This window comes from Nanorana parkeri, unplaced genomic scaffold (assembly GCF_000935625.1).
Source record: "Nanorana parkeri isolate BGI_ZX_2015 unplaced genomic scaffold, ASM93562v1 scaffold643, whole genome shotgun sequence".
NCBI classification, from domain to species: domain Eukaryota; kingdom Metazoa; phylum Chordata; class Amphibia; order Anura; family Dicroglossidae; genus Nanorana; species Nanorana parkeri.
Window position 1 is genome coordinate 247,918 of NW_017306911.1, and position 15,974 is coordinate 263,891.

Below are 15,974 nucleotides of genomic sequence, written 5' to 3' on the forward strand. Positions count from 1 at the left end.
GGTCTTGCACTGTCTTGGCTGTAACATTAGTCTGCCAAATTCTAGTTTATTGGTCTAAAGCCATCAGAAGGGATCTGATCACAGGGGTGTGGACATTTTTAAAACAACTATTTTTCCAAGGGCTAAAGCGGGGGCCAAATCTACTTGTCCCAATACAAAAAATAGTTTTAATCAGAACTAGGAATGAACCAATACCGTTTTTTCCGTATCGAGTACTAGTATCGATATTTTGCTTTCGGTACTCGCCAATACCGGTGCTTCCGCTGCCATGGAACAGGCTTCCCGGGTAATCAGGAAGCCAGGTAATTACATCCCACCCGACTTCCTGATTGCCAGGGAAGCCGGCTCCATGTTGTTTGGCCAGGAGGCGGGTCATTTGATTGTGGGAATTACATGTATATGGAAATGTGATATCTATGGAAAGTTGGTGGAAGGAGGTTTGGAAGGATGTGAGATCTGTTGAAGCTGTAGCATGTACTAAGCATGCTCCACTCTTGAGGAAGTCGAAGGATGGAGCGGATTTTGCCGCGATTCCAGCTTGCTCAATGCAAGCATTTGCGCGATATCGCGCGAATCGCGCATCGCGCAGTGTGAATGGGGCCTTAAAGTGACACTGAACTCAGGAGTTCAATCTTAAAAATGCATTCTAGTACACTGTTAATTCTGCACCTTATTTGTGTATCACTCAGCTGTAGATGCTCAAATCCTCTCTGAATTCATGGTAGGGTTCCACTCTTTCCTGTGAAGGTACAGTCTGACTAGATCTTCAGCTTTTTGGCATCAGGCAACTGTTTCCCAGATTTGCAAGGCTGCCACCTGATCTTTTGTTCACACTTTCTCTAAAATTCTACAAGGTGGAGGTTTAGGCCTCTTCTGATGCCAGCTTCAGGTGTAAGGCACTTAAGTTAACTCCTTGAGCTGCAGACAATCACCAGTTTTGTTGTGTTTTGTGGGCCTGGTAATCTTTTGTTGCTGTTGCCCAATCCTCGCTTGGATTGCTTTTGGCTGGATGTCCTGACAGTTTCTGAATTCCTGTGTCCCTCAATGGGCGAGAAAGAAAACTGGACTTTTGCACTTACCATAAAATCAATTTCTTGAACTTCATTGAGCGATACAGGCCCCACCAGCCCTCAATTTTTTTTGAAGGCTGGCCCTTAAATTTTTTTTTTGTTTGCCAGAGTCCAATCCTCCTGTAGGCAGCTTTATAACCAGTTGCTGAATTCCTGTGTCCCTTAACCCTTTCACTGCCAAGGACGTACGGTAGACCTGCAACAGTTAATCGATTAAGTCGATTAAAATCGACAAATGAAAACGTTGGCAACGTTTTCGATCGTCGATTCGTCGGCTATCGATTGCTTAGCCTGTTCGGGGCTCCGCACACAACATAATTGTGTATTTTTATCGGTTTAATATTAATTTGAGAAACATTTGCGCAATTATCGCAGGGCCTACAAATTTAGTATCACCATCTTTTTATTCTACCGGGCCTGCGCTTTCAGAAAATATATGGTTTGGGGGGGTCTTTTACAAACGCTAGCAACGCAGCAGTTGAAAATCAAATCAATAGGAAAAAATTGCAAAAATGGCTTGGCCAGCTGATTTGAAAAATGTTCCGGAGGGCTTGGCAGCGAAAGGGTTAATGGACTCCAAGAAATTGATTTTTCAGTATGTACAGAAGCTAATGGTGATTTTCTGTAGTCTTCTACTGCAGCCACTTGCTACTCACTTGTCTTTTTACATTTTATATGCCAGATGACAAGCACCTCATGTATGATTCGTTAAAGCCCAATTGAATGCTTCTTGTTTTTATTTGTTGTGCAGTCAGGCTGCATAGAAAGTTTTCAAAAAAATGTATTTTTTGCTGCTGACACAGAACATCCTTTACAGCCACACACACATAGTAAAATGTAAAATAAAGCCATATATTTTTTGCTTGTTATGCAGCCTGTCATGCTGCAGCTAGTTGGCCCCGCTGCCAAGTAAATAGATACCCAACTTGCCAAGCTTAAAAATTGCGTGTGCCCATGACACATCAAGAAACTACAGTACCCAAAATTGTCCAAAGGTGACACTTTAAATTCCTGTACAGGTCACTGATTTAGAGTTACTAGTGAATATTGTGCTCAGTTTGGTGTACGCTGCGATACCTGACGTGTGGCGAAATCATCGTTTTCATATGTAGGCGCACCTGATGCGTGTTTGCATTAGTATGTGTCTGAATGCGGGAACGTTTAAAAAAAAAAATCCTAATCCCCTAGGTGAGTGATTACAGGTATTTATATAGCACCGACAATTTACGCAGTGCTTTACATAGTTGCACATTCACATCAGTCGCTGCGGTCAAGGAGCTTACATTATAAGGTCCCTATCCCACATGCACACTGGGTCAATTTGGACAGGAGCCAATTAACCTTCCAGCATGTCTTTGGAGTGTGGAAGGAAACCGGAGTACCCGGAGAAAACTCACGCAAGCACAGGATGAACATGCAAACTCCTTGCTTGCTCCTTGTGTCCTAACTGGGATTTGAACCGTGTGATAGTAGTTTAGTGATGACAGGTACTCTTTAAGGAGACATTAGGGGTATTAGACTTCTAAAGTCACCCTTGCAGCCATTGACCCTTGCTATCTATATGTTATACTCATTTCTGTTTCCTCCCCCCATATTCTATTTTTAAAACTCCTACAGTCTACTAACTGTCTTTTTTCCCCCTCAGCAAAACTGCTCCCTTCCTATTTAGATGCAGTCTGTCTCTACTGTAGAGCTGGTAGCCAACTGAAAAGTCAGCCCAGTTCTCCATGAACCCTCCTTCTTATAACAGTTCTGCAGCCACTGCTTTAGCTCTCTTAACTCCTGCTGCCTCTCTGGTGTGGCTTGTGGCACCAGCAGTATTTCAGAAACTGCAACCTTGGAGGTCTTTTTGTTTATCCTGGCACCTAAGTCCTTCAAGTCATTATTTAGGACACTCCATCTTAATCTAATTTTTGTTATTAGTACTGATGTGTACCATGATAGCCAGGTCTTCCCTAACCCCTCCCAACAACTCATCCGCCTGATCTGCAATGTGTCGAACCCAAGCACCTGGTAAGTTGGTTGCATACTGTTCGACGATCGCGGTCTAGGTGACAGATTAAACTGTCTTTCTGCTAAAGTTGAATTTGAATTATTACCCTTTGTGCTGTAGAAAATGGGGATGAATTGGGAAAAATTTTACAAATGTTTACAAATTGTGAAATTATGCATTTTACCATAATTTAGATGAAGGAAAGATTTTTAATTAAGGGATAAGTGTTTTCACTTTATCTCCAAATGCATTTGAGAGAAATGTTTTGACAGAAGTAAAATCAGTCTTAGCCCTAGTAGCAAGTGAGCGTTTTGGAAGGATTTTCAGCTGTATCCCAGCTTGTTGCCCTTTAGAGGACAATAATACATTTTGAATTCAAAGACATTAACTTTCTTAAGGGCTTGTTAGGTAACCTAGATCAGATGATCTATCATATTAGACAGCTGTAAGCAACACTAGTTGGAGAACAGCTGTGTACAGTATATGTGTGTGATGATAATGTGGTGTACGCTTTGAAATTGGCACCATATTGGTCTGCCTAGCAATGACAGACAAAGTGCTGGTTAGGGTTCTCAGCTTTGACATGGAAATTGGGGGAATGCCAGGTTCTCTATAAGGGCTTATTTAGCATTGGTTATGATTCTACACTGCTTGATAAAAATATGCACAATATATTTCAATGTTTTTTTTGCAGATGGAGTTGAGAGATGTCGAGCGGAAGATAGCACAACATGCTACTAAACTGCAAGGGGTAGACCTTAATCGTAGTGTTCAGCAGGTGAATCAAGAGAAACAAGAAAAGCAGCTTACCTTAGATAATGGTGTGTATGTGTAAAGCATTTCACTGGGAAACACCCTTATATACTCCTGCACAGTGTGGCAGTGCATGGCGATGCCACAGTATAATTTGGCAACATAGTCACCCAGGAACTGTGGAACCAGCACATGATAATCTTCCAAAGAAATTCAAACTTTATTCCACATGCATCTGTACAAAGCACAACCTCTGACACGTTTCTGCCCTACTCAGCCTTAGTCATAGCTGAGTCAACCCAGGACTCTTCTGAGAGCTTTCAGAATGTGAATAGTTTTGCAGGGAAGAAGCTGGCTTTTCAGTTTCTTCCAGGTTTTCCAGATTGTAGCTGGGATCTGAAACTCTGGAGATTTCTTAGAGTTCTGAGTGGGATGAAATCTCCAGTCCTGGGGCCAGGTGTTGCTAATGACCAGTCTAGGCTAATGAGGTGGTTGAGAGCAGCCTTATTAGGAGTGTGGACCAGAGCTCAGCAGAGTAGTGGGTGTGCAGGAGGCACACAACCACATGCAGACTTTGGTGCGTGTAGGAAGGGTGGGAGAGGTTGAGAGGGTCGGTGGCACCTACCCACGAAGGGTATGCAGTTGCAAGAATCACACAGGTATGTGGTTAGACACATGGAGCTGAGGAAAGCTACTGAGCAATACTAAGGACTGTCTTTGTGGAAAAATATGGTGTAGTCCCAAAACTAAGACACTGGGAGTGTATGAGACAATCTGATGTGAGATACAAATATGATGTTTTCTTTATGCTGAAGAAAAGCTGATTATGTGAAAGACATGGATTGTTGGCCTTTTTGAGAATAAAGACTGCCCTCTTTTACGTTAAAGTCGGCTTCAAAAGTGGTCTGTTAGTGCTCCCCAAACATCACAACAACTGAACGTAAAAAGTACTTGATATACTCAATGTGTAAATTAGTCATCAGTTAAATTAGGAACTTAAGCTCGATACTGTTGTTGTTGGACTGTTCAGAATATAAATAAGAAGTCAGTTGTTATTTTTATTTGTGTACTAGAAAAACTATTTTCATTCTCTCTATTATGGTGGCTGCATTCAAATTGTATGGCTATGTTCAAATTAAGGTTACTGTTTGATTATATCAGTAGTAGAAAATGATTTTACAATTCCTCTTATTCCACTTGTATATGTATGATGGCATGCATGTTTTTTTTTTTTTTTTACTATTGCCAACTTTTTAGTATAATAGCATTTATATCCCTAGTTTGTTTGGTTGATATGCTAACTTTATTTATTTGATGCAAGTGTTATTTACAGATCTAATGATGTCTTTATAGTACGAGATTTGCCTTACACATTTTGATAAAACATTTGTAAATACATATATGTAATGTTTTTTTTTACATATACTGTATATACTTTTTAAGAAATGTTTCTGTAGATGTTTTACCTGCTCTGGAGATCCTCTTCTTTACAATATGTTATGCTGTCTTGTTTCCTTAGATCTGATGAGAGGGGATTTCTGAGCCCCCCAAAAATGAATTGGCTATAAGTTCTAAATGCGTGGTGTGAAAAATACACTTTTACTGGACTTATTCTAGACTTGTGGCTCTATCATCCTTTTAGATACTCTTAATATTGTAGGGAAACACAGCAGATTGACTTAACTTTTAAAAGTTAAAAAATATGACTGTTTCAAAGGCCATTTCAAAGGTGCCCTGCATGCATATACAGTACATTCTCTTGTTGGTTCAATGATGGTTTGCAAAGTGCAGTTATCCATATTAACCAAAGCACGTAGACGTTATTGTTGTTTTCAGTTCAATCAAAAATCCTAATTGCAGTTTATATCTTTGGCTCATTGAATAACTGCATGAGTGAAAAAATAACACATGCAGCCATATTCAATAAAATCTTGTAAATCAGAATTGAATAACCGCACACTTTATGGAGCGTTTTGTAAAGGGTGCCGTACACTGTGCAAATTTCGGGTGGTGTTTGAGGAACCGGACAAAATCCACTCAGCTGATCAAAGGAGCCGGTCGGAATATTTTCGTACAAACAGAGCTGGCAGCCAATGAGCTGCTGGCTCTGTTCAAGTATTCTGACAGCGGTGTAAAAATACAAAAAGAAAAGCAGGGATTCCTCGGTCAATGTGCTTGTTGTGGATGGAGGCCTCTGCTCTATTTATTTTTTTTGTTCAGCATGCTGTTAAACAAAAAAAATAGAGCAGTGTATGGTCAACATTACACATAAAGAATTCCTTTTGTACAAACATCTGCAGACTGGCTCCAGATGGCAACCTTTTAGGAACCTGAAAGCCTCATGGGTCTCTTGTGTCACTGGTTGTAAATCACTGCTTTGAGGAATTCTTTGACACATTAGTTAACCATATAGTCTTAGAATATTTGTAGCCAGATTAAAGGATTTGACAATGTTATATTTCTAAATTGATATGTTAAATGCATATTCTCTGCTGATTTGGCTAACCATCTGCAGCACATTGTACCTATTTAACTTCATATTCCTTTTGGTAATCTCCAGTTTCTGGTAAAATTGAGCTGCTACGCAAGCGGATACAGGACCAGCAAGAACAAATCCAACAACTGAAGAGCTCTGCCAATGAGTTGCGAGCAGAGAAACTTCAAATTTCTAGTAATCTCCAACGTCGCCAACAACTTGAAGAGCAGAGTGTCGAGATGACCACTGAGCTGCAGTGCCTGTCCAGAGAGATCAGGGTGAGAATACTGTGGAGTGGACAATATATTAACTGTTGCTAAATGTGTCAAAATAGCACTGTCAAGCTAAAGCTTAGTGTCAACACAAGACTACACACATTTTACTGAGTGTAACTGCAACTCACCACAACGCACTGCACCAAATGCGGTGCGTAGTATGTAATTGATTTTGAATGGCACCCCAACACACCCAGATAACGTACAGCACCACATGTGCATTTTAGAGCACAATTACAATGTGTCGTGACGCGCTTCGTGAACAAAAATTCTGCAGGTCTGTTAAAACCTGTGGCCTGCCTTAATGAAATGCATGCACATTAATACATGTAAAAGGGACCTAAAATGTTAAATGAGACTGAATGCTAATTTTTAAAGCACTTCCTCAGGTAATGCATCTCATGATTTCCAGATTTCTAAATGGAAGCACATATAGAAAGAAACATTAAAGTGACCCTAAACTCGGGAGTTAAATCTTAAAAATACATTCAAATTCCCCAACTATTAACAAAAATGTATCGTATGTGTGTATCACTCGGCTGTAGATTCTCACATCATCTCTGATTTCATGCTTACACTGTCCTTCCTTCTGGAGGGAGCTTCCGTTCCAAGCTTGCTCCTGTGATCGACTACAATCTCATGTTTAGTATAGTAATGATTGTAGTTGATCGTGGGAATAAGCTTGGAACAGTGGCTACTTTACAACACACTCAGGGTCCATGGGGAACAAAAGTAATCGCCCTCCAGAAGTAAGGACAGTGTCTGCACCAATTCAGAGATGATTTGAGAATCTACAGCTGAGTGATGCACAAATGAGATACATTGTTGTTGATAGTTAAGGTACTTGAATGCATTTCAAGACTTAACTAGTTTAGTGTAACTCTAATTTTTCCTTTGCTTCTATGGGGGGATTCTCTACTGATTATTTTGTGATATTGATAATGGAAATACTATTGTTTCTTGTGGTAGCAGAAAAATAAATTTTATAACATAGTGTCATATCTGAAATAAAACAATAGAGAGGTGTCATATTTGTTCTATAAAGGTAATTATTATGAACTGTCCACAACACATTTCCATGCTGTGATTCTTCAGAAGTTTAGGAAATCCCTAAAAAATTTCTTGTACTTCTGTAGAAAAATCAGTATGGCACGAATGAGTGGAGAGAGTTTGTGAAGTCACTATTGAAATGTAGGGCAAACTTATGCACTGTAAACAAATCCTGAAGAGGTTGTGGGTTTTCTTGTATACTAAGATATGCACTTATCAGATTTGTCAGCTATGTTCTAAGTATATAAAAGAGACGTCATGGGTTTCTAGAAAGTGTATTTTTTAACGTCGTCATTATTTTTTGATATCACTAATGGGTATGTACAGTGATTGAGTGATTTCAGCAATTTTTAAGGATACCAAATGTCTGTCAATCATTGGTTTTTAATGAAGCCAAATTTATAGTATGTGATCTAAAACAAAAATTGACTACTAAATTGGCAAAGGCAATGTGTTTCTTATAACAACCAGATGCTGGCTTCTTAGACTTGCAAAGAAAATAGACAGGTCAAACCTGATCGCTACAGGCAGCAACTCCATTCTTGCTGTCCTGTTTTTGTCTAATGCCTATTTTTTTTATTGAAATTACAAGGAGATATAAGGGGAATGCTCAAAATATATAGAGTAAAATGATATAATTGATGCATTGCCAGTTTTAGTTGAGCCTTCATGTGATCAGCTGTAAACAATCAACTTTTAAGATTACTGAGGGCTTGGTCACGCCATCTCCAGTCCAGATCTGGATGCATTTCTGCCAGCACGTTCATGTGTATTTTTGATGTGTTCCATTGCATTTTTTTTTACTCTCAGTTGACTTTCTAGTGAGTGCGTTTAATTGTTTTTTTTTGGTGTGTTCTAGACCAGAGAAAATAGTGCATGCAGTATTTTTTATTAACGGTTCTGCAACTGAACGCAATGGTGTGAACTAGCCCCGCTATTTACAACAGGAATGAATGGGGATGCATTTTTGGACCAGGCAAATGTTCTGGTCCGGATCTGGTCCAGACATGGTGTGATTGGGCTCTGAAGGCAGTCTAATTTAGGAACCCACAAATACTTTTTGATTTGCCATCCCTCTCTGTTTGTATAGACTTAACTAGACTTAGACTTAACTGTTTGTCTGTACTTAAGGTGCCCATACACCTTACGATTATCGGACGAAACTTTTCGGACGAAACTGCCCCGATTATCGCAAGGTTCAATCAGCGGTAGTTAGAAAAAAACACCTGGACGACTTGCGGTAATTGACCGCAATTATTTTCGTTTGCGCATGCGCAGTGTTAATCGTACGACTTTTGACGGACGGAAACGCCACCAACCATGCGAACATCATACGATCGACCAAAGTTTTCAAACATGCTTGACCGTCAAAAGTCGTACGATTGTACAGTACTATCGGTCGGGCACTCTATTCACACGTTACGATTGTCGTACGAAAAGTCGATCGCATACGATTATCGTACGATAATCGTAAGGTGTATGGGCACCTTAAAAGTGCTCCTCTCTCCATACTATGCCAGTACATTATTTACATATTCTTAACAAGGAGTAAAGGATCTTTAAAACAATCCAATCATGTTCGCTGTAACTGCAGGTACTATGAGGTAATTCATACTCCGAAATCACAACAAGGATTCTAAAGTCAGGTTTCAATCTAGCAGCTTGGAAAAACTGTGCGTTTATTGTAGATGGCTGATCTCCTTAGAAACTAAAGGGGGAAAAGATGTGATTTCTATGCCTCTGTTGTAAATGTTAAAGGTAAATTTCTTCACAATGCTTATAGCTGAAGACGCGAATGAGGGCTTTCTAACAAATTCTATAACTGCTTGTTCAGAATATGTAAATACTTTATTGGGCATAGTGTGGGCATTTGTACGCTTTAAATAAGAATTAAGCCAGTTCACTTAAGTCTCATATAACCTTTAACCAGTTGACATCCGCGGTGTTAAACCCCCTTCCCATCCAGGCCATTTTTCAGTATTTACCGCTGCGGTACTTTAACTGACATTTATTCCGTCATGCAGCGCTGTACTGAAATTAATTTTATACCCTTTCTTGGGGACAGATAGAGCTTTCTTTTGGTGGTATTTATTCACCACTGGGGGTTTTATTTTTTTACTATATTAAGGAAAAATTACCGAAATTTAAAAAAAAAAAAAGTTTCCCCTATATTAAATGATAAAACATTTATTATTACCCAATTTTTTGTTAAAATATAAAAGATGGGGGTCACGTCGGGTAAAAAGACACTAAACATGTCAAAAGTGATTTCCAAAGTAATTGTAAATTTTTGTAAATGTACAGCTTTCATTAAAATAACTAGTTATCCGGTCTTAAAAGTCCTTGTTTAAGCACTTTTTGTTTATAGGATGTCCCTATGTGCCTGGTACTTAAAGTGTCGCATGGCCTCCCAGAGTCTAGGTGACTCTGCTGACCATCATTGTGTAGACATTGTCTGCAGTTGCCACTATCAAAAAGCATGTCCTGAGCAATGGCATGCATTTCTTGTTAAAATGCATGCATGCAGACATAAAGTGACTGCAGAGAGGCTGTAGGAGATCAGCAGCACTTAGACAACAGATGATTAAAAAAAAGTGAAAACTGAGATTTTAAAAAAAAACATGGCGATTGTGATCCACGGTGGTTTAGCAACCTAAATGTCATTCAGTAAGGGTTTGCTTCTACTTTTAAGCTTAAGTTTTGTTGTTACTACATGTAATTTTTGCTTGTGTTATGCAAAATCATTTACTTGAAAATATTTACCTTCAGGAAGCCCGAGAGCAAGTTTTCCCTTTGGATAACACTATGGAAAAACTTCAGCAGGAGAAGAAGGAAATCCTACAGAGCAAAGACTCCAGCTACAGAGCAGTGCAAGAAAGGGTGAATTTTCCATTCATGATGCAATAATACTCAACTGAGCTTTTAGTTTAGATCAGCTTAATACTAAAGGGAACATTTATCCAGGAAATTAGCAATGCAATTAGAGGCAAATCAAGCTGCATCTCATTTGGAAAAGTCTATGCAACAGTTTTTCTGTGTATTTGTAAGCCCTGCACGTGTAATCCTAGGCAGCCAACAATAAAAGCCAGTCAGATTTATTACTGTAGATGAGACCGATGATTGCTCTAAACAAATGCACAATTAAGAAGTGATCAGGATCAGCTTTTATTATGTTGTAGTGCTGCTTTGGAGCTGCTGAAGAAGGAATATATAAATCAAGCTGTAACCTTCTTGTAAACCTGAATCAAAATCCATCTCATGGCTGCTTTTTAGCATTGCCTTGCTATGAGAAAGAACTGATGTCCCCCATTGTGTAGTACAAAACAAAAGGTGTGCAAAGTCTTATAAATTGCTCTCTTTAGAAAGCAGCCACAGCCTGAATTGAAATTTCTGTCCCATGCCAGCATGCTGCATAGAAGTACCCTTGCTCTATGTGTAAAAGTCATGGTCTCTCTGTCGAGGTCTGACATGCTACCCTGCTGAGACAGATCCATAGTTTTGCAATCAGCAAAGCTCATGCTCCCTGCTGATTAAGAAGCTTTAGCTCTGACTCATGTAAGGCACAACAGCTCACATCATAATATTATGTTGACATGCATTCTAATGCATTGTGACGCATTTTTAACTTGTGTTGATACACACTTTGATTAATTTGTATTAATTTTCACCCAACTAAATTCAACATTTATATTCAATGTAGTGCCTAGGAACTAGAGGTGATCGTGTTGCAAGATTCAGTGAGGGGACTCGTGGCAAAAAAAATCTTTTTGGGTCAAAGCTGCTGTTGTGGCTTATTTTTTCTATTTTTACTGATCCGTTCATTAAAGGACACGTGAGGATCTTAGCTCTAGAACCACTGACTTGTAATGCAACCTGCAGGAATAGGACACGGTACAAGAACACAACAAAAAAACTAGGGGCAACCCCTGCTGGTGGCCATACCTCCACATGGTAGCCTTAGTGTTTTGTCTGCTTGGAGTTAGCAACTTAGAATCCCTGTTGGGGTTATTCTTTTTCCTTTGCCATTGACTTCCTTTGAGGAGTCAATGTTTTTCAAAGATCTGCAGACAGGAAGGCGGAGACTGTGTTTCAAGAACCAGGTATGCCATCGCTGGAACCTTAATTTGGCCTGGTTTTGGCTTCTGCTTTGGTCTCTAAGACTTTAATTAAGTGGGCCAAACTGCAGCGCCAAGGTCTTGCAAATTAATAGCTTTTTCCTGCTTATGTTGATTTGGCTAGGCAGCTGATGCAAGGTTTGAAGTATGTCTGCAATGCAGCTATGGACGCCGGCCCTTTGATCTCAAAGTTGGCCATCTCTGCTGTGGTTCTCTGCAGACTGTTGTGGCTTAAGTGCTGGTTAGCGGGTTAGACGTCTAAGAAGCTCTTACCAAACTTGGTATCATCTGTTTGGAAGGATGCTAGACAAAATTACATAAAAATCTTACCGATGGGAAGAGCAGGTAAAAAGCCTAAAGAACCACGTCGTAAATCTGGCCCTTCCTTTTCAGTACATAAGAGTCTTTTTTTTTTGCCCTTCCTCCTCCATGGACAAAGGTAACAAGTAGACCAAGTCTTTAACCTCCTCAGGCTTCAAGCATCCCTGACAGCCCACATCCACCGAGCCCGCTGAGAAGTCTCCCTTTGCATGAAGGTTTGCCTCCACCTCTGCTTCTTAGGGTGGGGGTACACCTTCTAGACTTGGTGAGCTTCTGAATATTCCACATTTTGGGTGCACAAACTAATAACTTCAGGATAAAGGATAGTTTTTATCCCTCCAAATTCGTTTTTCTGTCCAAACATGAATCTTTCCACTCAGTGCCTGATAGACTTACATCAGGTGGTTTCAGATCTTTCACATCAGCAGGTGATTATTCCTGTCCCCCTCTCCAAGAGGTTCAAGGGCTTCTATTCTGTCCACAGTCCCCAAGAAGAATGGCTTTTGTCCTATACTGGATCGCAAAGCACTCAACACCTATGTGCAGGTTCACAAGTTCAGAATGGAGTCTGTTCACTCAGAGGTGGTGTCCTTTCTTAAGGGGAATCTTCCTGCTTTGATCAACATCAGGGATGCATACCACCATGTACCATTTTGTCACAGTCTTCAGCATTTTCTTCATTTTGCTGTGAGGGAGGACCATTACCAGTTTGTGGCATTCCCTTTGGGTTAGTGTTGGCCTCTTGAGTGTTCACCAAGATCCCGGCCCCAGACTTGGCACTGTTGTGTTGCTGGTGATTTCAGTCATATAGGCTACCCGGACCGTCTTCTCCTGAGAGAACTTGGCCAGAGTGTTTGTTCCTCGGGGAAAGCGTTCTCGCCGGTGGATGTCAGTTTGCTTCTTCATGCAGGTACTGTAGGTCAGACGGTTGCTTTCTTCGAAGAGGTCCCTTATGTGCAGCTTCATACCCGGGATCTTTAGAGGGAAATTCTATCAAGATGGGACAGGTCTTCCCTGTTACTAAACAGTAAAATTCCATGTAAGTCAAACTATGCAGGCCTATCTCATATGGGGGCTTTGTTCTCCCTTGCCCTCTACCATGTAAAAAAAAATTGCCTCTCCCAATCAATGCACTGGAGCTCAGTTGCCTAGGGCTGCAACAACTAATCGATTAAATTAATAATAATTGATTATGAGAATAGTTGGCAACTATTCTCATTATCAGTTAGTTGGTTGGGGGAGAGATTTTTTTTTTTTTAATCCAGCCAATTGATTTGAAGAAATATTAATCGGCCAACTAATTGATTATGAAAATAATCGTTAGCTGCAGCCCTACAGTTGTCTCTCCTACACTGGCCAGCCTCCTCCACAGCTTTTTGGTCAGGGTACGGCCAGATAATGTTAAGGCCATGGCCTACATCAATCAATAAGGAGGTGCAAGAAGCATGACTTGCAGGAGGTGTCTGAATCCTTGTGTGGATTGAAAGACACATTCTGGAACATTTACGTGTATCAAAAACTGGCAGGCCAATTAACTCGCCAAAACTTGAATCTGGCTAAGAGGTCTCTCCACTCAGAGGTATTCCATCTACTTTGCCTTTGTTGGGGAATGCCTAATGTGGATTTTTTGGCATCTCCCATGGACTGCTTTGTGACCGGAACCCAGGATATGGTGTCCCTGTGGGACTGGTTTACTTTAATGTATGCCTTTCCACAAGTGAAACTTCTGCTGTGCCTTCTTCGCAGCATAGAAGCTCTGAAAATCTTGCCCATTCTCGTGACTCTCAATTGGCCATGAAATCTATGGTACTCAGATGGGATTTGCTTGGTGGTGAACGCCCCCTGTGTCTCAGGGTCCCATCTTCCACCCTGCTTTACAGTGACTGGCTTAAACAGAGTATGTTCAGTGCAGTGATTCCGACTATGTTTATGGCTTGCAAAGCTACATCTCGTAAGATATATTACCCCACATTGAAGACATACTTCACCTTATGTGAGTCCTGGAAGGTTTCTCCATAAATCTAATACACAGCCAGGATTTTGGCTATTCTCCAATGTGGGGTGAATGAAGGGTTAGACTTATAAGGGTTAGATTTTGACCTGAGCCATTCTCTTTCAATGGCCATTTGCCACCCTGGTTCGTATTTTTGTGCAAGGGGTTACTCAATATTTCCTCCTGTTAGGCCCCTGTTGATCCAATGGCACCTGCATTTAGTGCTTTCTGTTTCGCGACAACCTACATTTGAGAGCTTTCCCTGTTAGCTCTTTTTTAGAAGATCACCTTTTTCTGGCCCAGAGTCTGTCTTAGTTGGCTGCCCTGTCATGCAAGTCTTCTTTTCTGGTCTTGCATAGGAATAAGTTTGTGCTTCATCCTAAGCCTTCATTTGTCTCCAAGGTGGTTTCTTCCTTTCACTTAAATGAAGATAACATTCTTCCTTCCCTCTGTTCAAAACCCGTTCATTTCAAAGAAAGAGCCCTGCACTGCCTAGATGATGTTCACACACTTGGGGTCTATTTGAATGCTATGGTGTCTTATCTTATACTGGTTCTTTTTTCATTGTCATAGGCTGCTCTCAGAATAGTCAAGTTGCCTCTTCTGCCACTATATGTTGGTTTAGACAGACTATTGTCCGGGCTTACACTTATAGGTTTCAGGAACCTCCTTTTCCAGTTACGGTAACCGTTTTCTGGGTTTTCGTCATCAGGCTTCAGTTTCTCAGATTTTCTAAGCCGACTCTTTGTCTTTTGTTGGTACTTTTACCAGATTTGACAAGATTGTGTTTGCATCTGCGGATGCTAGTTTGGGCTGCAAGCTTTTGCAGGTGGCATTTTGATATGCTTGTTACTAACTGAGTCTATTGCTAGCAGGTGAGGGTTGACCACCAGCAGGACCCTGTGCCTAGGCTGTTTTTTGTATCTAGCATCCTTCTCCTGCAGGTGACACTATACCCCAGTGGTTCCAGATCTACAATTCTCCTGCAGGTGACACTATACCCCAGTGGTTCCAGATCTACAATTCTCGTTATGTCCTACAATGAGTGAGAAAAAAGGATTTTATGATAAGTACAAAAATTCTATTTTTCGCTTCCTTGTGTAAATAGTTTTCTCTCCTTTTTCTCTGCAGCTAAATGATATGAAAGAAAAAGTTAAAAAGATCAGCTTGTATGTAAGAGATATAGAAAAGTATATCAGTGATGGAAGAGAAGAATTCAAAGAGGTACTTGATCATTTTTATTTATGAGAGGTAAAACAATTGATAGGTTGTGCTACTGAGAGTTTTTATATCTCTTTCATTTACAGCAAAAGGAAACTGAGCTGCAGGACTTAAAAACACGTCTTAATGACTGTGAAAAGCATAAAGAAGTAATTAACAAAGACATGATGACTATTAGACAGGATATTGATACCCAAAAAGTAAGTACTTCATATATATATATTTTTATATATACTGTGTGTATATGTATACTTGTTGCTTGCTGGTTAAATTTTCTAACTTTACCTTTTATTAAAACATTTTTTATGCATATACATGTGTGTACATACATGTACACATGCCTGTCTGGGTTCACTTTTGTGTTGTGATTTTATCTATGGCCTATAGTATCAGGACAGGTTTGCAGTAAGCTTTAAGCTGTGGTTTCTTCTGCTGAAACTTGTTAAACTTTTAAATATTTTTCCTAATTGTACAGTGGAGGACAGAGCACATAACCATAGTTATATGCAGCTACCTTCAGATGATTGGACATTGACAAACAAATCTGTATGGGCAGTCCCAATATAACCCCTCCTATGCCCAGCAACCCTTAGTTTTTTTGCTAGTCTCTGCTGATATTTCTGCCAAACTTAAGGCTACCATTTCAATCCTATTTCACGTGGCATGCCCTTGTATGGTCTAAAGCAAACTTTGTCAGCCTATCCCTT

The 15,974-nt window shown here is 40.2% G+C and overlaps 1 protein-coding gene across 1 annotated transcript in view; it reads left to right on the forward strand.

Moving 5' to 3' along the window:
- RAD50 (RAD50 double strand break repair protein) overlaps positions 1-15,974 on the forward strand; it is a 101,729-nt gene that overhangs the window by 67,344 nt on the left and 18,411 nt on the right. The window contains exons 15-19 of the mRNA XM_018563226.1: positions 3,758-3,884; positions 6,377-6,570; positions 10,387-10,497; positions 15,178-15,270; positions 15,354-15,467. Of these exons, the coding sequence (XP_018418728.1) occupies positions 3,758-3,884; positions 6,377-6,570; positions 10,387-10,497; positions 15,178-15,270; positions 15,354-15,467 (639 nt within the window). The remainder of the gene's footprint in view (positions 1-3,757; positions 3,885-6,376; positions 6,571-10,386; positions 10,498-15,177; positions 15,271-15,353; positions 15,468-15,974) is intronic.